Source organism: Clytia hemisphaerica, unplaced genomic scaffold, assembly GCF_902728285.1.
Source record: "Clytia hemisphaerica strain Z4C2 unplaced genomic scaffold, Clytia hemisphaerica genome assembly, whole genome shotgun sequence".
Taxonomy (NCBI): Eukaryota; Metazoa; Cnidaria; class Hydrozoa; order Leptothecata; family Clytiidae; genus Clytia; species Clytia hemisphaerica.
The window spans coordinates 1,551,617-1,572,630 of NW_027103855.1; the positions used below are offsets into that span (position 1 = coordinate 1,551,617).

Sequence of the window (21,014 nt, forward strand, 5' to 3'; positions counted from 1 at the left end):
TCAAATCACTTCTATTGTAATTTTAGTGAAGCCATTCAAAAATCAAATTTTTGTTTGCGTCAATAGCCGTGAAATCATGCGTCCGGAAAGGGTTAATTAATTTTTTTGATGTCTTGCTTAAAATCCAACAATATTGCTCAAAATAAGGCAAAATAGAACATATTTTTCGATCATTCGCCAAAATTAGTTCCCAATCATCAAAGTTCGTCAATTTTCGTTCTCGCCAAAAAAGTTCCCTTAACACCCAAAAAATATATCCACCACCTAAACTTTCTTTCGAAGACTTATCATCCTTTAGAAAAATTTTTACTGTGCGATTTTTTATTTTATTTATGGTTTTCGAATTCTTTCATGACATAAATGTTTTACATAACATCTAAGAAAAAATTATATAAATCTAATGCAGCACGCCAATCTTCTGGCTTTTCTAATCGATTTGTCTCCATAACATGATCAAAATATTCCGAGTATTCGTTTCGATAGTCTCTCACTACCACGTTCTCTGAAACATCCTGAATTTTTTCGAAAGGAACTGCTTGTTTCCGATCTTCTGACCCGGCCAATTCAGGCAAGTAGTAAAGCGAATCAGGACGCCCAGCAGTCATTCCGAATGCACTTTTTCGAATATAATGAGTGTTCCAGTGGAACCTAACTTCATCCAAATCACGTTGAAGCACGTCTGAAAAAGCGTACCATAAAGCTTCCATCATTAATTCAGATGATGTATCGATTTCACCCCGCCCTTCTAGATCTTTGAAAAAGTTTCGCCACCAACAAGCTCTCAACTTACAATATTGTGACCACCAGCTTTCGATTCTTTGATTTCGGGGCGATGATACGTAGCGATGTGCTCCTAAATCTTCTCGAAAATAAGATTGAACCGCAGCAATAATACTATTTTCTGTTCCCAGGTCTGTTACGAGACGCTCAGGGCAACCTTGATTTTCGGCAATGGCAGATAAATAAAAGCATGCTACGTTATCAGGAGAATTGTTAGAACGGGTCACTCTCAACCATAATACACGACGACTATAGCCATCAATGGCACCATGGATAGACCTTTTTTTAAAGAGGCCACTCTGTTGAATAATTATGTACTCCAGCAGAAAAACAATGATACAGCCATGCATAATTACTGTACATGCATATTGTAATAATTAATGCATATCTGCTGGAGTACATAATTATTCAACAGGGTAGCCTCTTTAAAAAAAGGTCTATTGGAAACCCCCATGGCTTTAATTTATCATACCCATCGGTATGCCATGCATGATTCGGGCCAGGGTTGATATACCTTCTCCTTTTAAGACGGTGTCGTCGGCGATCATTTGTGCCTTCAGGGTCCAGCTCTTTTAAAATTTCACTTACAAGTTTACGTGGTACTCTAATTCCACTAATTTGAAGGGAGTGCCATACCGTTCTGTAACCACCAGCCGATCCTGGACCATTTATCAGACGACGAATTCGATCTCTGATTTGGTCAAGAGTTAGATTGTTATGCCTCACTGTATTTCTCCTCTTCAAACCATAGCCATTTAATTTCCTCAAAAGTGTGCTATAGCTTATTGTGATTCCATGGTACTTAGATAAGAACCCAAGAATTTCTTTATATTCAAAGCCTTGGTTGAAATAAGATCTCAATATCTCTTCCTCATCCATGGGATTCCTGGCTTTCCTCCTCGTTGTGCAGCAGTATCCTATTCTTGCTATTTTGCTACTTTGGTTACTTTACTTCAAAATGGAGTGACAAAATTCAAAATGGAGCGACGAAATTCAAAATGGAGCGGCGAAATTCAAAATGGAGTGACGAAATTCAAAATGGAGCGACGAAATTCAAAATGGAGCGGCGAAATTCAAAATGGAGCGGCGAAATTCAAAATGGAGTGACGAAATTCAAAATGGAGCGACGAAATTCAAAATGGAGTGACGAAATTCAAAATAGCGTGAGAATAAAAAATTTAGAGTGACAGTTGTGGGCCACCGTAGAAAAAAGCCAAAATCCAAAAAGTGATGGCAGAGATGTGGAAAAGAGATCTTAAGCAAGGTTATTGTTTTTGTGAACAGTCACTCGCTAGCCTAGGCTCGATGGCTCCCGGTCAATCTCTCGTTATTGTTCGCACAGATATGTGGTTGATCTTAGATCACTCACACAGCTCAGCAGGGCGCTATTTGAAACTATGACACAAGTACCCTATGTGCTTCACTGTGCGAACTCACTGCGATTGACCGAGGCCGCTCCGAAGCGACGCCTCACCTGACGGAAACTTACAGCTTGACTGCTCACATTATAGTCTAATATCCAGGTTTGCTATACATCAAAACAGTTTTGAGCGAAAAATCGCTTGTGGTTTTCTCAAAGGAGCATGCGCAGAAAATGGTTAGAAAAACGTAATTTCCACATGGATTTTTAACGTTTTCCAAACTGTTTGGAGAAACACAAATTTCCGACCCAAAAAGTCTAGTTTTTCATTTCAACCTGAGGTATCAAATTTACAAAAATATGTATTTTCACATCGATTTTTGACCTTTTTTTTCAATTTCCAAACTGTTTGGAAAATAAAAATTTCCCACCCAAAAAGTCATGTTTTCCAACCAGCCTTGGAAAATTGTCATTTCTACATTGTTTTTTTTCACTTGATTTTTCAAGCGCATTGGTTTATTCTACAAAACCTATGGGTAATTTACGTTTTCCAAATCACTTTAAAGTAATCGCTCAAATTTCCAACCTTCAATTATAAAACCAAAATTTCCAACCCAAAAATATCGAATTTCCAACCTTGGAAATCGAACATTTTTTCCTGTGAACCGCGGAGGGTTTCTCGGGGTTACAATGTTCTTTGTATCTGGTGGCAACATGTCTTTTGGTCTTACCCACGTAGAAAGAATTGCAATTTGTGCAGTGCATTCCATACACAATCCAAGCTCGAAACCTTAAAGGTATTTTATCTTTGAAATTAAACAAATGTGCAATCCGAAGAGTGGTGCAAAATTTGACCTTTAGGTCAATTTGCGGGTATGTAACCCTAAACAGTGCCAATAGACGTTTCTTTAAAACCTCAGACGAGTTCCCAAGAAATGGTAAAGTCAAAGAAACTTCCTTCTTTGGAACAGTCATGACAACGGTCTCATCTTGTACAGAGTTCATCTTCTTAACAAAACTATCTGCTAACGACTTCAAAAGTTTTTCAGGAAACTTGTTCTTTAAAAGGTTCCCTTTTATCACATCCCAATCTTTCTTGAAAAGTTCTTCATTAGAGCAGATTTTCCAGGCTCTATTAAGAAGATTCTTGACTAAATTGAGTTTGTACTTTCTAGGGGTGAAACTGTACCAATGCTAACGACTTCAAAAGTTTTTCAGGAAACTTGTTCTTTAAAAATTTTTTTTTGGTCTTTAAAATGAATGTCGAGTTGCGCAAAACGAGTTAATATTTCCGAGTTGTTCATATCAAGAGTTACAGGTTAAAATTTCCGAGTTAAGTGCTAGTCAGCAAAATTTTCCCTCAGTGGCAAAAATCGGGGAAGAAAAAAGTGACCAAATATCAATTTTGTGAAAACTAGAAGTGCGTGTTTTCGAGCCTTCTGCTGGGAACGCCAAAATAACTCAAGTCGAGAATCTACAGGAAGGAAAATAACTCGAAAATTTAAAAGAACGAACATTGAAGTTATAACCCGAAAATTCAAAGGGAGGAAAAATACTCGAGTTAAAATACTAGAAATAACTCGAAATTTCAAAGTCAAGGAAAAAAACCGAGTTACGAAATTGAGAATGACTTCATAAGGTAGATATAAAATGACGTCAATATTTATTTCCGAAAATAACGTCATAACTCGTTTTTTTCGTAACTCGGTTCTTTAACTCGGGATTTCCGATCCTCTTCGTTATATTATCATCAACTCATTTATTAAAGCTCGGTATCTATTTTGCTGACCATTACGGATATCTTTCGAGAGGGACTTTTGCGTCTCTAAAATATTTTAAAAGTGCGCAGTATCGTCACAAAAAAAGTCGGAAGTGCGCAGTGTCTCGTGAGCCTTCTGGGCCATGACCCTAGACAGTTCTAGTTCACAAATTTTATAAGAACTGGAAGTGCGTGGTGAGCCTTAGGGCGGGCCATCGTACAATGTAACGAACAGATCATTCCGCCCGCCGCATGCGCCCTTAAATTGCATGCTCGGAATGTGTGAAGAAACCAAGACCTGCTTGGACTGGCTTGGAAGTTAAACTCGCTGTTCATGACAGTCGGGTTTTTCTGAAATATATGGTTAGTCTTCCTGGTCGGTAATTATTTCAGATAGGCCCAGCTGTCGACTAAGAGAAAGTGAAGGAAGGACTGCTGACCGAAGGAAGACAGTCAGACAAGAAGATTGATTACGTTACCACATTTTATTTGTATTGTACCTATCTTGTTCCTCTACAGCAGTTTTAAAGCCAAATCTATACATTTATGAAGCTGTGAGCTGATCTTGCCAAAAGCAACAGCAGCACAAAATGTTTCTTTTTTCATCATCCCCCCCCCCCCCACAGCACAGAAGAGGAGTCAGAAGTAACCAGGAGGGTGGATCATTTAGGAGGTGTCAAAGGCCTATTCCAAAAATATTCATACAGGGGTATTGGCAAATTTTTTTCTTTACTCCTCGAAATTTTCAATGAAAATGGTGGGGGGGGGGACATTTCGCTGAACGCGACAAGCTATTTTCCCTTTTTCTATCTATCTTTCACTTTACATTTTTTCTTTTGGCTTTCTGAGACTCAGTCAGTTAGTGGAAGTACTTCGGTCTGTGAAGCGTCTTTACGTCACCACATAGAACAAAAGAAAATAGCAAAAGAACAAACAAAGGAATATTATATACCCATAGCAGCAGCCACAAATGGTTAACCTGAGATCAGATTGTGGTTGTTTTCTGCCCACCACGCTGAAGCTCTAAAGAGATGGGTGAAAACATACAATCTGACGAATATGCAATCTCGAAATCGTAAGGACCGCGTTCGTCTAAAAGGACTGGAGATGGCAACAAAGTTGCGTGATTGTGTTTACGAATAGGGCGCAGTATCAGTTTTTGACTTTCTGGCGCACAACAAGATTCTTGTTGTAAAATTTTCCGCGGGAGGACTATTTTCCTCAGATGTATAATTTTCAAGTGCCTTCAGAGGTTTACCGTGCACGTAAGAAAATTATGAACAGCTGTTATCAGGTTACAAATGGTGGACCATGGGGAATCGTGATTTTACGGAATAGGAATCCTCATATTGAATAAAAGCATCGTCTGAAAATTTCATTCTTCCCCATAAATGCGAAAATGAAAAACGAAGAAGCTTTCGTTTTTTGATCGTCTTTTTTATCTGCCATAAAAAAGTGTTTAATACAAAATTCCTTTTATAAAAAGACACATTCTCCTACGAAGAGGCTTCAAAAAATGACGTTGCAAAAAGTTGTTAAAAAATATGTCATTTTATCTTAACAATCTCGTAAAATACGTCACAACCACGGAGCGCTGACTTTAAGTTTTATGACTTGCTCTCCCTTGTTTGGTCTCCGTAATAAAAAGAAAGTCGTTATTGTGAACTTTGAACATGCTTAAAATCGAGGTACTTCCACTAACTGTCAGTTTCTCATTTCTGACTGAAATTTCATACCTGTCAATCACTTGTCAATCAATTTCATCCAAACTTATTATGGCACCGAGTGGGATTCGAACGAAAGCCAAAGAAAGACCATTGTATTTGGAAACCAGCGCTTTCTCCGCTTTGGGCATTCCAGAATTTGGGGGGTAACAAAATTTTTCTGGGATGGCCCATTAGTTTCAATCAGCAATTATGACCTTCCCATTATTCCTACCACTAAAAAAAAGGATGTTGAAATGGGCCATTTCAGAAAAATCAGAAATAAGAAAAAAAACTTAAAAAAAAAGGAATTATCAGAACATAATTCCATGAATTTTACTTAGTTTTTTCATAAGTTGCCAAGTCTATTGAACTATTGAATGTGGGACAAGGAGCGAGCGCAATATTGAATTTGAGGTTTCTAGGAGGGCAGAACCCCCTAAGAAAATGTTTCAAAGTTGATTTGATGGGAAAATTATTATGTTTATGTTTCTTTTCTTTAAAGTTGATGTAAACTACTGTAAGCAGGTAAGTTGGTCTAATGCTGAAATCCCTCTTCCAATTTGGACACCTTTCTTTAGAGATAGGAATAATAGGAAAGTCGGAATTGCTGATATAGAAACTATTTTCCCTTGCTTAGCTATCAGATTGGAAAAAATCTTTTGTCTATCAGTGATCCTAACCTTCTGATCATTCCTATTTTTAATGAAGGGTGTCGAAATTTTTAAAGAGGGATGTCGACATTAGACCTACTTATGGTAGTACAAATTTTACTTAGCTAAAGGTTAATCAATATCAACCATTAAATTACAATCTATCTATAAAGTTGATATAAGATCAACTGGATTCACAAACTTGCTAAGGCAGGATGATAATGTATACCTTCGTTTCTGGTTGCTGTATCAATACAAGTTGAAGGGCTGTCCTGGGACTTCCCTTCATTCGCCAGATGAAATGTTTGTTTTCTTTGCTCATCTCTTCATTTCGTTTCTTTGTGACTTCATACTTTTCTCTGATCTTGATCCTGATTTGTTCTGACCTTGCATCCCCTAACCTTTAAAAATGCCTATCCCCCAAGGATTTTGGACAAAAATAGCTAACAAATATATGTGAAATATCTTTAGGCGGTCATCGAAAAATTGTTCTATTCGCGTTACCCGCCCGCATCAAATTTTCCGCTGATTTTCCGGTGCGGAGATGCGGAAAAAAATCTGGGAAAAGCAATTTGTTCTTTTAAAGTATAGCTTTTTTCTCAATTGCTCTGACGACCATCAAAAAATTGTTTTGCTCACGTTACCACCCGCCCCTGAGTTACTGGCGTGATTAAAAAAAACCTGGGAATGTTCTTTCTTGACCGCCCGTCCGCCCGGATGCATTTTTAACACCCGTTGCGACGCGAACAGAGCATTTTTTCGATGACCGCCTTAGTGAGAGTAAGTGAAATAATAAACTTCTTTCTTCTTTTTGACTCAGACTACTCCAACAGAAAACTTCCTTTCATGAAGAGCAATTTTCATAACAGTGCTTGGAAATAATCTACAATATATATATGTAAACCCCCCTTCTTAAAACTATCCCCCCTTCCTTGCTATCCCCCCCTTTTTCATAAAAATTTCTGATCCCCTCTTCTTCATCTGTTCGAGGGGGGATCTTAAGAAAGCTGAGGAACGAACTATGGATGTTCACATAAGTCTGTTTAAGCTTCTTCTGATTTTGTTGTAAACTCTTCTTTGATAATTTCTTGTGTTCTGGTTTTCATATATTCCATCTTCTTAGTTAAAAGGACTAAGTCGCAATGATGTTTTTTGCATTTGTTTTAATACTAAGTTCTTGCTGAAGTTTTTGGATTGTTGTCTCTTTTTCCAGCTTTAATATGTTCATTAATCCTCTTGGTCAGAGACTTAGAAACCCCCATGCAGTTGATACATTTGAATGAATTTACATAATGTGCAAGGGGGGTTCCAGGTCCCACCTAAAAATTCAGGACCCACCTAACCCTAAAATTCCCACCCTCAATCCAGACCCCCAGATCCCAGCTAAAAATAGTATCCCCACGAAAAATTATACTAATTCGAGGAACGAAACAAAAATTCTTACAGTATAATGAACTTGTATACTGTATAATAAAATAATAATAAAAAGGAGCAAGGTTTATTTAGTATAGTAAAAGAATTATTTATAGAATATAAAATTTAGAAATTAGATTATAATTAAATTGGAAATAAGAAAACATTAACTGACATTAACTTTTACCAAAACACCAAAAATCCCACATAAAGAAATTAATCCCCATCTTAACCAGCCTTAACTTGTTTCCCCCATCTAAAACCTGAAAATTTCCAAATCCCACTTGGAAATTTTTGACCCAAAACACCAACCCCCTCCCCACTAATCTGCACACTATGAATTTACTGAGCTAGATGTTAAGCAATGTATTTCATAGACAGGAAGATCAGAGCATTCGAAATGGACTTCTTTTACATAAAGCGCATAATAATTGACTCTCGTCGTCACTATTCATCGCACATCTTGATGAAGAGGGTTTTATTACTTGGTGATGTTGTGTCCATTTTGATGATTTTATGGTGATTTTTGAGTTTTTATTTGACATTTTTCTGCCATTTTAATTTTTCCTTGCAAGAGAGATGAATGATCACCAGCTTTGCAATAAACCTTTAGAAGCGATGGTCTATTGAACAAGTAACAAACAAAAACAGGACCATTCAAAAAGTATCTATATGCGCTCTGAAGGGGAAGGGGTCCTTTGAAATGCATATAAGCGTATTGTGAGGAGGAGGGGTTCAATCAAGACCAGTATGTTTGCAAATTTTTCTAATGTTTTTTTCAGTCTTTTTCCAACCTTTATCTTTCCTTAACTTTGATCTTGTCTTGAAAGAATGTCATTAAAATTGAACTGCTTCAGTCAATTTCTGCTAGAATTTTATGATTTTCCATAGAGGCAGGGTTGGGGAGGGGGTTTTCAAGGTCCCGTAGACACCCTGGTTAAGGAATGGCAAAACTTTAGTCTGGTAGGCCACTTACAATATCTTGATGCAATGTTTTCATTTGATTATAATTCATTATCTTTTTATAAAGAAATTTTTGCAAACACACAAATTTCGAAAAATGCACTTAATCAGAATTTAGCATCCAGTTCAGTTCGTAAAAAATTAGGTAACCTCTAGCATAGTCACCTTCAATCACCTATCCCTGGCCAAAGACTACTTATAGGTACCAGATACCCCGAGACCTTTTAGCACCTCCCCTACGGCCAGGGGGTTGAAACTATGTAAGACCTTTTGCTAATCATAATCAAATGATGAAAAATTCAAAATTCCAGCATCAAAACTTCAAACAAAACAATCAAAACAAATCTTTTTTGCTATACTGTTGGGAAGAGAGCCTTCTCATAAGGTGATGAAATTTTGGTTTAAAAATGTCATCTCTGTTGTCTTTTGATATGATACAGAGAATACTGAAAATCATTTTGCTTAAGATAGTTACTTTCTCATGATTTCTGAACCAATCAAAATATCAAAATGAGTTTTGTGCTAGCTCTCTGGGGTAAAAGTTCAGAATTTTAAAATTAAGCATTTTGTTTATAAAGCTGACATTTTTTAGAGAATGCCCAAAAAGGGGAACATACACCTTTCTGCCGCTTTTACATGGTGTTAGCATGATGCCCCCCCCCCCAATAGTGGCTTTTTAAATGTTTTCTATAAAGTCACTGGAAAGTGCATCTAAAGCATAAATCATAATCATAATTCTTTTTGGAATGAAGTAAATGATAATATGATCTGTCAAAGTTACCAATTTTGTTAGAAATAAAACAGAAGATAGGGTTCCTTGGTTAGTATGTATCTTTTAGGGATATCATTATGTTAGACAGTAAAGTTTGAGTTTCCTCCATGCTTTTTCATTTTCATATTCTAAATAATGAAAAAAAGTTTCAATCACCTCTGTTGCGATGAGACTTAGGCCTTTCAAAACTCTAAATATTTAATATTTTTACAGTAATATAGAAAAGTGTCTCTTTTGACTGCAAGGAGAAATATTGCAAGCCTTTCTTTGGAAAGCAAAAAGTATGCAAACAAACTCTTCTGCCAGAAAAGAGCAATTTGCCATTACCATAGAGTCACCAATGACTATCGAAGATCAATATTGACACTATGATTTCATTATCATTTACTTTAATATCAACCACTTTTTGGGAACGACCATTCATTATACTCGATGTCTTTAAAACTTGCACTAAGTTTTTCAAAATTTTGGCTTAATTTTTGTGAATCTTGAAATATTTGAAAATCTTTATCAAAATGGTAGGTTTTGTTAAATTTTTAGTTTTGATCTCCCTTTATATTTTAACCAATTATTTTCCAAAGAGTCTTCAGTTTAATCTCCAAACATTTCGAGTTTCAATTTCTATGCTAGAAAGCCAGAAATCTTTAACCAAACCAAATTACTAAAACCGAAATATACTAAACTTTTGGTACACAAGAATGTCAGTGAAATTCATTTCTGTGCCACTCTATAGAACAAACCACAACACTTACCACTTCCTTGCATTTTATATAAAAACAATATGTATGTTTTACATTCTCTTGTAACATAAAATGTTTTGAATTGGAGCTGATATAGACTTTTTAATGTTAACGTTTTATCAATTATGTTGATGGGATTTTCAACATAAACTATTTAAATTGTTTTTATATGTCACCCCACAGTGATGCTATTTTTGATAATAGCAAGTTTATTACATAGGGATTTTTTTGTTTTGAAAAATCAGTGCATACGTTTAATAAGTGCATGAGTTTAATATACTTAAATGTTTGTTTGTTTCACCCACAACAATTTAAATTGTCCAGAATATTGTTATCGAATCTGAATTTTGTATGGAACAAAGATTTTCTCAGAAGTCATGTTTTCTCGAAGATCTTACAAAAAGAACAGCAAAATGGTATTACAATTATTTCATTATCTCTTTACAAGTCAGTTTAAAAGATACCTATTTTGTTATTATGCATTGAAAATTGACTTTTAAATTGAATTTGGTATAGCTCTGCATAGCCTCTTCATGATAGATAACTAGACATATTTAAATGTATTATCGAGCTGAAATTCAGGTTGAATTGTTTGTTTGAAAGAGTACTTCAGGTACTATATTTCTTGTTCAATTTTCTTTGTTTGTAGTGTCACTTATTAATAAATTGGTAATTTGAAATGCCTTAAACGCTTCTTTAAATACACATTACTACTTTAAAGCTGTTTTACATTCAACCATATTTACATTCAACCATTATTACATAAAACCATATTTAGGAATAATCTTTAGGACAGCAACAAGGAAGTCCTTTTTCTTTTAACATCTGTATTGGAAGCTGTTTAGCTGTTCAAATAGAAAATAACGTACTGAACAATTTTGACACTAGCTGTATATACAATCAATTTTTTTTCCTGGATTGAATGATATTATCTTATCAAACTAATACTTTTTCAACAGTTTAAAAACGTTTTAGGAGAAAAGGTTTTCTAAATTTCATTCTTTATTCCCTTTGAGTTTAAAAAACGCTTTGGAAGTGGAGGTTTTCTAAATTATTCTCTCGATTTACTTTAGGGGTTAGTTTATTTTATAGCTAGGATAAGGGAAGTATATTGAGGAAGTTCTGAACTTGGGATTCATTGTTCCGAGAATCAGTTGAAAGTTTTTGATATCTTATATGGCAAAATGTATTGTTTTGGGGTAAAATTCGAAAAAGAGAAACTTTAAAGGCTACTATATATTATATACAAAGATTTATAGATTTATGAAAGATGAGAATTATCAATGAAATATATATAATTCTTTGTTCAAATTAATTATCAAATCCATGCTTGTTTATTAAAGCTTTTTGAAGATCACTGTTAATTAATTTTCGTGAGTTTTGCTAAAAGAGCAATATTTTTTTTCGTCATTTGCTTTTTTGTTGTTGGCTCTAAAAGAAGTAAAATTTTTTGGTCAGTATATAAATAAGGCTAGGTTGGTTAAGAGTCTAGGCTTAAATCTTTGAAAACTAACTTCTTTTTAAAGTCCGTGATATTATCTAGTCTTGTTTTAAAGAAAGACCAAGCTAGAACGATAAACTCGGTATACATTCACTCACCCTCTGGATAAGGCTATCACTGTGTCTCACTAACATTCTGCCGATTGGTAGTGTGAAGGTTTCGATCACAGACTTGCACCGCGACGGACTGTGTTCGAATCTCAAGCACTTTCAGGCAGGATGTTGTTAGGGAAACATGGTGATGTCTCTACTTTCACTTAAGACCAAGCTTCTTTGCTCGAAGTTTTGGGTAGGGCTTAAACAGACCATATTCTAACCAGACATCCTCCTTTATATGACCTTTTACGATAAATAAAACCCTTTTTTGGATTTGCGATAATACTAACTGATACAAGTGAAAAAAATAAAAGGAAAAGCAAAGTTGCAACAAGAACCTTTCGAAATGAAATTTATACCAAAGATAGATTTATTATCCAAAGCTTCATTTCGAAATTTTCAAGGTTGAGGTCAGTGATGTTTTTCAAGAGAAAATACCCTTTTTTGGCTAAAGAGAATCTTTCACAATGTTTCACAATAGAGATGCTGTAAATCTCATCTTTATAATCTTCGCACGTTTTCAAAAATATATATTATTCGGCTTTAAATGTACTTTAAAAATTTGAAATTACAAATAACATCAAGATATGGGGAGTAATGGATATGGGATAGGTTAGCAGGAGGATTTCATTTATTGAGTTTCGCTTCTTTTTAACACCTCCGATATTTTTGTTGTATCATTTCGTATTTTTCACAATGACTTATTCTGAATTGACGTAAAAGAAACCTTGTTGATTTTAGCAGATATGGAAAAGAGACGAAAATAAAAGTTAAGGTCAAAATTTGTAGTATAGTGTAGTGTAGGTAAATTATTCTTCATGTGCATACAGTGGTAAAGTCGATAGTTGGAATGATAATTGGTAGTAGGTCTCAATAAGAGGAGAATAATTATGGTGCCGTTTTCTGGGTCTGAGGTCACGAGTTATTGCATTGATGTCACTATTTCTTGGGTAGAGCCCTCAAAATTTTGATATAAATTGACATCCTAGTCTCTTACAGTAACAACATCAATCAATTAATTGACTTTGCCTTTAACCTTACACACTTTAGTTTGTTTGTAATCTAATTTGTAATCTTGTAAAAAACAAATAGCTACTAGGCTAATACAAGTCAACCTATTTACAACATTATATGGAGATCTTAAATGCAGTAGTAGAAGGTTAGAGGTTTTCTTACTATGCAACTCAAAAAATACTGATGTTCATCTTGTCTAATTTTTAGATATTCTATTCAAAGAAACGATAAAAAGTTCGACTTTTCACAATGAAACCCGTGTTCGTTTTGATCATAAAAGAAACTAATGAATATAGTTTTGTTTTTATATTTTTAGATGGGTACAGAATGGAAACTAGATAGTCAATTGCGTGCCAGTTTGGAGCGCATCGAAAAAATCGTCTTCAAGCTACAAGACAGTGAAAATGGAGTTCCCGTCACCAACGCTAAAGCTTTGTTTCACACCATACCTAACGTCTGTACTGGCGCTGATATCGTCACTTGGCTTAAGAATGACCTTGAGTTGAAAACACGTGCCGAGGCTTTGAATGTCGCTCGTACTATTGCCAAATATGGTTACATCTTTGTAGCCAGTGACAGTAAACTTACCGTCAAAGATGATTTAACACACCACCGATTTCAACACGAGTTTTTCTGGCCAACTAAAGAAAGAGCTATATCGAATTCTGATTATGCTGTCCATCTATGTAAACGTTTGTTTTCCAATAAAAATCGATCAAACCTGGAAGTTTACGAGATGGATCAATTTACACGCTTGCAACGTCATTTAGGTCATAAATGGGAACACATTTGGGTACAAGCTGAAGCAAGTTATAAAGTTGATAAGAAAAAGTCTAAAGCCGAGCAATACGTCATTGAAAGCCAAGAAAGAGCTTTTTGGAATTTACATAAACCGCCACCCTATTCTGATTATGTTTTAGCTGCTGATCCTTTGAAGTTTAAAAAGAATGCAACAACCGAGGCTATTACTCCGCTTTCTCCCGATCGCGCCGCCTCAACGCCTTCCATTTTGAGGCGCCATTCAGTTGATTCTTTAAGAGATGACGCCATGAAGCTTGGAACCGCCCTTCAAAAAGCAGAAGCACCAAAAGCTGTTGAAAGTTTGATATCTTATTGTATGCAGTACAATAAATTCGACCCTTTACTCCGACAACCGAGTACTACCTCGAGTAACTCGGCTTTTTACACGGAAGAGTCGAACAACTCGAATGATGCTTCCAGACGTGGATCACAACAGGTGGAACGCTGGGCGATATCATTGGAGGAGCTATTACGTGATAAGGAAGGGGTACTCGTCTTTTTAAAACATTTAGAAAAAGAACACAGCTCTGAGAATTTACGTTTTTGGTTAGCTTGTGAAGAATACAAGGCGTGCCCTTTAAAGAAAGTTCCTGAAAAAGCTGAACAAATTTATAAAGAATATCTATCTCGTTCTGCATTTTATCAAGTGAATTTAGACAGTAAACTTATGGTTGATGTCGAAGAGGGTATGAAAAACCCGAACCATTTTACCTTTCGGGCTGCCCAACATGAAATCTTTCGTCTCATGCGATCAGACAGCTATCCACGTTTCTTGAAATCCGAAAATTTTGTCATGTTATCGAAAGAAGCGAATTCACCGAGTCATAAAGGACAAGAGAAGAAAGGAATTTTATCCATTTTGACGAGTCCTCAACATAAAGTATAGATGTGGGTTATTTGTGTGTTGTTTTTTTGTCAAAATCGTTCATTTTTGTTTGTCTATCTTCGTATGGATATCTGCTGGTGATTTTTTTTATAGTGTATGACGTATTTTGTGTTAGATTATTTTTTAGAGATAATATACTTGCTATGATTTTTATTACAATCGGTTGTATCTACCATTTAATTTACTTCTCTTTCAAATTATACCTCAACCTATTTGACAGCCTTTATAACTGGCCATGGCCGCGAGTTTTCCGATATACCTGTTTTGAACCATAATTCGTTTTCTGTGCAGTTCCGTTTTAGGAAAAATAAGTCTTTGTTTAGCATAATTTTCCATCCCCCCTTATTCCTCCTTCAAGCCTTGGTTCCTTTCCCCGGCTAAGTGAATACTTTTTGACTTTTCGACGATCGTGTAATTGAGGATAAAATCAAACCTCATGTTGTATAGATTAGCTTTATCTAGTACATTTATTGCTGACATAATTTTTATCGCGTTCATTTTTTGTACATAATTATTTGTAGCTCTTAGACAATACTTTCCTTTCTTCGCTGCAAAGATTCATGAAACGTCTCTTTCAACCAATAACGAAAATTGGTTATTTGGGAAAACGAACACTTTGGTTTAACTCACTAAAGAATTTTGTTTACTGAGCGCACACAAGATTAATCCTTCATGAGTTGAACCATCATGCTCTGTTGTTTTTACCCAAATTTGACGTCATGCCGTGGCAAAAAATCTTTGATTGAGAGAAACTAGAAGCAAAATTTTTGACATCTTTTCTGTTACAATAATACACCGTTTAGTAGTGTCGACTGCGCACGCGTCCAAACAATTTTCCATTGTTTTGATTTTAGCGACCGCTCTTTCCCGTAAAAAAAATGGTAGGTAAAATTCCGGTTCTCGTAAGGAAACATAGCAGCGAAATGGTAGGTAAAGAACTCCTTTTAATCATAACTTATTTTCCTCTTGATGAATTTTTGTGAAACTTTCAGGAGAGATCCATAAAATTATCATTGATATCATGTTCAAATATCTAAATCATTATCTATAAAGAAAATAAAAAAATTGACAATGTTTACATTCCTCTAACCTTCCACAGTACTAAAGTGCGTATTTTTACCTACCGTTTTTACGGTGGAACATGGTGGAGATAGCGAGACCCCTAAACGGTGTATTGATAAATTTTTAAAAATCGTTGGCCTTTGAATAGATTAAACTTTAAGGTCTTTTTTTTAAGTACGTCATTTTCTTAGCTAAGAAAAGAATTATACCTCAAGTAACTAAATAAAATCATTGTAAAATTTTAGTAAATTTATTACAATATTGTATCAAGTATTTATATTAACATAGATTCCTTTTTTTTTTTTTGATTTTAAATACAGTCAGCCACCAATTATTATTCTCTAGAAACTTATAAAATAGAATGGAACAAATTAATTCCTGTGTTATTTCCATTTTGTCTTACATTGGGCTTTTCCTGAAAAATTTTTTTACCCCAACTGTTGAGAATGTTGATTTTTCGAAGTATCGAACCCCCTGGATATCCTACTTTATTAGTAAAGACACTTTACGGGGGGCACGGACTATTTCTGGAAAAGCCCATTTTTTCGTTGGCAATAGCTAAAACCTGTATTTCTATTGTACTTAAATTACATAGAGAGTTTTTTGTTCAACCAACTACTTTTCAATTGTGACAAGCTCGATCAAGTTGAATTTTGCAAAGTATGCAATACTCCCGTTTATTTTTCTTACAACTCAAGTCTTCCAGTAAAGAAATATTTCGATGCCTTTGGTTTCATTATGTCTATATTTAAATTTTTTCTTTTAGCTCAAATAAGATAAAACTATATGCAAACTAATCCAGCTATGACTTCGGCAATAAGAATGACAAAAGCAAAACTTCACAAGCCACAATACTATACACCAATATCATCTTCCTTGTACGATCACCGCCTGTTCCATCACAGAAAGGAAAGCTCGACATACAGGAATCATGGCTGTAGATGTGCTTTTGACGATAAACGAGCTAATGTCAAATCAAGAAACTTTCTTCCTAGTAACCAAGCGCTTTCTACAAAAATAACTTCATCAGACTTTCTATCAATCAATGGCAATGCACTTTCAAAGACATGTCAACGCCAGAAGATTACAAGCTCTATATATCAGCAGAGTCCTAATATCATAAAACCGTATTTATCTCTCGTGCGTTTTGATAAGCCAGCCGGTACCTGGTTACTTTATCTACCCTGTACTTGGAGTATATGCCTCGCTGCGACACCTGGACATTTCCCAGATCTGAAAATGTTGGCACTGTTTGGTACAGGAGCATTTATAATGCGTGGTGCTGGCTGTGTGATCAATGATATGTGGGATAGTGACTTCGATAAAAAGGTCTTTTTTCTTTAGTTATATAATCTGATTGGACTTTTTGCAGAAAGTTAGGGTGAGACAATTAGTAACTATTTTAGTGCAAAACATCTTTAAAAGCATTAAGACTATGTTACGGCCCCATATCGTTCCAAAACGAAGCGACATCGACGTTCATTCATTGGTTAGTCTCAAAACCAATAGAATAACTTCTTTATTCCATAGTGCGGAAAGGGGTCTGTTCACCCCTTATAAAATGACCCCCCCCCCTTCTTGGCATCCCCCCAACCTTTAGAAATGCCTATCCCCAAGGGGATGAATTTGGGCTAAATTTTCGAAAATATATAGTGTATAGTGCGATCCGATAATCCCCTTCTCGCTGCTACCCCCTTCTAAAAATCAATCCCCTTGTTTTCTCTCTCTATTTGTTTATGGTAAAAAGGAAACAGTAAAGAAAAATTAAGTCTGGCAATTATATGTAAGCCCCCCCCCTTAAACGAATCCACCCCTCCTTGCTATCCCCGTTGCCCCCTCCCCCCCTTTTTAATGAAAATTTCTGATCCCCCCATTCTTCACTTTTTTGGAAGGTGTCAAAAGGGGGGTCCGGACTATGTATTCCGCTTCAGAAAAATAAAGAACCATAACTGGTGAACATGTTTTCAACTTTTTAAACTCATCTCAACAAATTCATTTCTTTAAAAATTTACATTTTTTATCGTGATCCTGATGAATTCCAATCTTAATTAAAATGTGTTTTCATTTTTTACTTCACCTGACAGGTTGATAGGACAGCGATGCGACCGATTGCATCAGGGCAACTAACGCATGCACAAGCAACGGTGTTTCTTGCTGGTCTACTGTCGTGTGGTCTCGGTGTGCTTATGTCTCTTAATTGGTACAGGTATGTGTCTTTACATCTTCATAAGAATTGTAAAAGCAGACAAAAGAGTAGGACTTTGTGATACAGTGGAGACTCAACGATCGGAAGCTTTATTACTCGAATGTTAGCTGCTGGTCCCCTCATTTAACAAACCCTTATAAGTAAGTCTCTATAACTAAATTTCTATAACTCGAACAAATTTGCGTTTCCCGTACCTGTTCGAGTTACGAAGATTCCTTTGTATTACGTTTTTAGTGTCTCTTATCTGTTATGATAATGATATTATTTTGCTTGTGTTTAGTGTTTTCTTAGGTGCTGCATCAATGGGTTTGGTGGTCACTTATCCTTTAATGAAACGCTTCACCTATTGGCCTCAAATATTTCTAGGTAATATGCTTTCTTTCTTTGTTTGTTTTGGACAAGTCTTAATTGTGCGCTGTTTTAACAGTACGGAAATTTTGGGATTAAATATTTTATCCTTATAATACATTGTCAAGAAATCCAAGTGATTCTTGCTGTGACGATCATTAGATATTGTCTCTTAAATCTAAGCGTAGTTTTTTAAATACACACACATGCCTGTAGATAAATCTTTACGGGTATAAACTCCATCAATTATTTGGCCAGTTTGCATGGTTTCATTCACTTTCATATACTCATTCACACAAAACACGCACACGTTTCACACCATTAGCCATTACACTTAACTGGGGTACACTTTTCGGTTGGACTGCTATACGGCGTCTGATTGGTCTATTTGTATACCACTTTACACAGCGGCCGTTGTCTGGACCATTTACTCACACCAAGTAGTAAAGACCATTCCAAATGTACGGACCTTGTATCTAAAATGAATGAAAGGTTGACTTTGACTGTTGCGTCAAGTTACGTCACTGTCTGATGCCATTGGATATTTTGACGTAATCCGTCCTCGTAAACTCGGATTAAAACCCCTTGCATTAGATCAGTTTGTTTAACTTGTGTCTTTCAGTATCATGTCCTTTTGATTCCTTTCCTTTACCCCTCATTTTAGGCTTAACTTTTAACTGGGGAGCATTGTTAGGTTGGACGGCAGTCCAAGGAAGCTGTGATTGGTCAGTGTGTCTGCCACTTTATACTGCTGGAATATTGTGGACCCTACACTACGATACTATATACGCTCACCAGGTAGCTAGAAACTCATTTTTCTTTCATACTCTTTGATAATATAGACCTTGCAACTACTGTATAGAAAAACTTCACAATCTTTCTCAACCATAAAAAAAATTGGCTGCTTTGGACTGCCGTTGCAACTTTTCAATATACTATTCTGGCACTAGTGCAATTTGTTGAATGAACAGTTCGGCACCAATCTATTAGATTTTATCCAAAACTGATAACATTGCACTATCTGATGTATTTTAGGACAAAGTTGATGATATACAAGTGGGCGTAAAATCAACCGCCCTCTTCATGGGCGATCGCACAAAGATGTGGTTGACTGGCTTCTCTACCACTATGGTAGGATGTCTAACAATGGTCGGACTGATGAGCGAGCAATGTTGGCCTTACTATGCATCTTTGGCTGGTATTTCTACTCATCTAGCATGGCAGGTAATTCCCTTCAAGTAATGGGTAATGGAGTAAGCTTTATAAGACATTTTTAACTGAAAGGGTCGAGTTAGAGAGATTCCACTGTATCTAGGTTTGTAGATATTAGTTCCCTCAGCTGTAAAGTGATTCAAATTACTCTCTGTAGTTCGAATCTTCCTCTAATTTGAATACAGCTTTTGGTCCCTTGAAGATCGGATTAGAGAGAGTCAACTGCGCAAGCGGACTGAAAATCTCTGTCTTACTTTTCATCGTTATCTTCTTTTCATCCTTATCAGCCACAGACTTTTACTCTACATTTTAACTTTGCAAATAGCCTGATTTTCGTGGTATAAGCTTCTCTCAAGATCTATTTAGTGAATTTAATTAGTGAACTGCCCTCCCTCCCGAAGGCATATTGAAATCTAAAAATTTGCACTCAAAATTGTAACATACTGTTAGAGGAGATATTTGAAAACAGTGTCATTTGTAAGTGTTTAAGAAAGTTATATGTTTATCAAATTTACTTATTCTTTCAGATCTACACGGTGAATCTTGACAACCCAACAGATTGTTTTTCCAAATTCTCATCGAACAGATATCTGGGTATGGTTTTAACAACTGCTATCATATGTAGTACTTTACTCAAAACGTGATGAATATTTTTCATAATTGTAAGAAATGTTTTCTCAAGATTTTTCATATATTTTTTTAATCTTTGCAATCTTTATTTTTGTACATACATTTTATAGAAAGCTTGTCATGCAAACAAGAGAAACTTTCATTCAAAAAAAACTAGTTTCAATTTTTCAATTCTTGATATGCGTAAGTCATTTTTCTAGCGGAAACACCCGAATAAATCCGGGATTTGACCACTCTCTGTTACTAAAGATAGAAACACGGAGGTCAAATCCGGCTTTTTTCGAGTGCTTCCGTTAAAAAATATGACGTCATCTTGACTTACGCATATCAAGAATTCAACTATCATTTAAAACTTGAAAAAATACAGGGCTAAGTAATTTTTTAATTGTTAAGTTTTTCGATTTTCTTGTTTTGAAAAAGAACTGGCACTGTTCATGCCATCTAAAATAGACCAAAACCTTGAAATTGCTTTAAATTGGTTACGTTTTACTTGTAGTTAGCAGACTTTTTGTACCCTAAGCCTTTTTTTAGTATTTGTTTTCCCGTAGTTACCTTCCAACCTGCTTAGCAACAGGGGGTGAGAACCCGAGAACATATTTTTTCAATCACGAGTTTTTCATTAATTCTGAGACGGGACATTTCTTATTGTCTTAACTTCCCATAAAGTTATTGATAGGGGTCTGTTTTATGAGAGGGAAAATTTACTTATTGCAATTTTCGCACTCTTAGAAATCTATATATCAATTAAGAAAAAACAAAAATTAATAATACTAACATTTCGAAATGAGCTTTTTGGTCCAATTTTATGTGGGGGAAATTTACTGAATTTCTTGTTAGAACGTAGAACCCCTCTCTGAAAAAGTGAGATATTGTTAATTTTCTTTTCTTCAGACGCCAAATGTGTGAGTCAAAGAGAATGAAAAATAATGAAAAATTTTATAGGACAATTCAGAAAATTATTAACAGTCATTGAAAGGAAGTGTTGCACGAAAACCAGAACATTTATTCTTTAAAGTAATACCAAGATTTGATACTAGCTATCGTAAGACTATTATTTTCTTTAAATAGTTTTTTTTTATTCTCTTTAACAATAAAATCGGTTCTTTTCAGATCTCA

General features: G+C 35.4%; 3 protein-coding genes across 6 annotated transcripts in view; 2 read left to right on the forward strand and 1 right to left on the reverse strand.

Moving 5' to 3' along the window:
• The window catches only part of LOC136808235 (regulator of G-protein signaling 7-like), a 35,255-nt gene extending 19,378 nt beyond the window's left edge, over window positions 1-15,877 (forward strand). Inside the window, exons 1-2 of one of the 4 annotated variants that reach the window (XM_067064771.1) lie at window positions 8,788-9,921; window positions 13,070-15,877. In XM_067064771.1, the coding sequence (XP_066920872.1) occupies window positions 9,919-9,921; window positions 13,070-14,440 (1,374 nt within the window). In that variant the 5' untranslated portion in view covers window positions 8,788-9,918 and the 3' untranslated portion in view covers window positions 14,441-15,877. Of the gene's footprint in view, window positions 1-8,787; window positions 9,922-10,002; window positions 10,560-10,653; window positions 10,757-13,069 lie in introns of those variants that run through there. The other 3 variants (XM_067064770.1, XM_067064772.1, XM_067064769.1) reach the window with 3 other exon arrangements.
• LOC136808141 (uncharacterized) lies at window positions 339-1,130 on the reverse strand. Its single transcript, XM_067064683.1, has one exon. It carries the CDS (start codon window positions 1,128-1,130, stop codon window positions 366-368), a length of 765 nt encoding a protein of 254 aa, XP_066920784.1. The 3' UTR covers window positions 339-365.
• Window positions 15,878-16,268: 391 nt separating the features above from the next.
• Window positions 16,269-20,340, forward strand: LOC136808236 (4-hydroxybenzoate polyprenyltransferase, mitochondrial-like). The gene is made up of 6 exons (XM_067064773.1): window positions 16,269-16,831; window positions 17,587-17,708; window positions 17,989-18,074; window positions 18,721-18,854; window positions 19,092-19,280; window positions 19,796-20,340. The coding sequence occupies exons 1-6, from the start codon at window positions 16,289-16,291 to the stop codon at window positions 19,910-19,912; spliced, it is 1,191 nt and encodes a 396-aa protein (XP_066920874.1). The 5' UTR covers window positions 16,269-16,288; the 3' UTR covers window positions 19,913-20,340.
• Window positions 20,341-21,014: the final 674 nt, after the last annotated feature.

Coding starts and splice junctions, on each gene's coding strand:
- LOC136808141 (XM_067064683.1), bottom strand. CDS start 1,130: ATGCATGGCTGTATCATTGTTTTTCTGCTGGAGTACATAATTATTCAA.
- LOC136808236 (XM_067064773.1), top strand. CDS start 16,289: ATGCAAACTAATCCAGCTATGACTTCGGCAATAAGAATGACAAAAGCA. Junction 16,832..17,586: donor ATAGTGACTTCGATAAAAAG/GTCTTTTTTCTT, acceptor TTCACCTGACAG/GTTGATAGGACAGCGATGCG. Junction 19,281..19,795: donor CTACTCATCTAGCATGGCAG/GTAATTCCCTTC, acceptor TTATTCTTTCAG/ATCTACACGGTGAATCTTGA.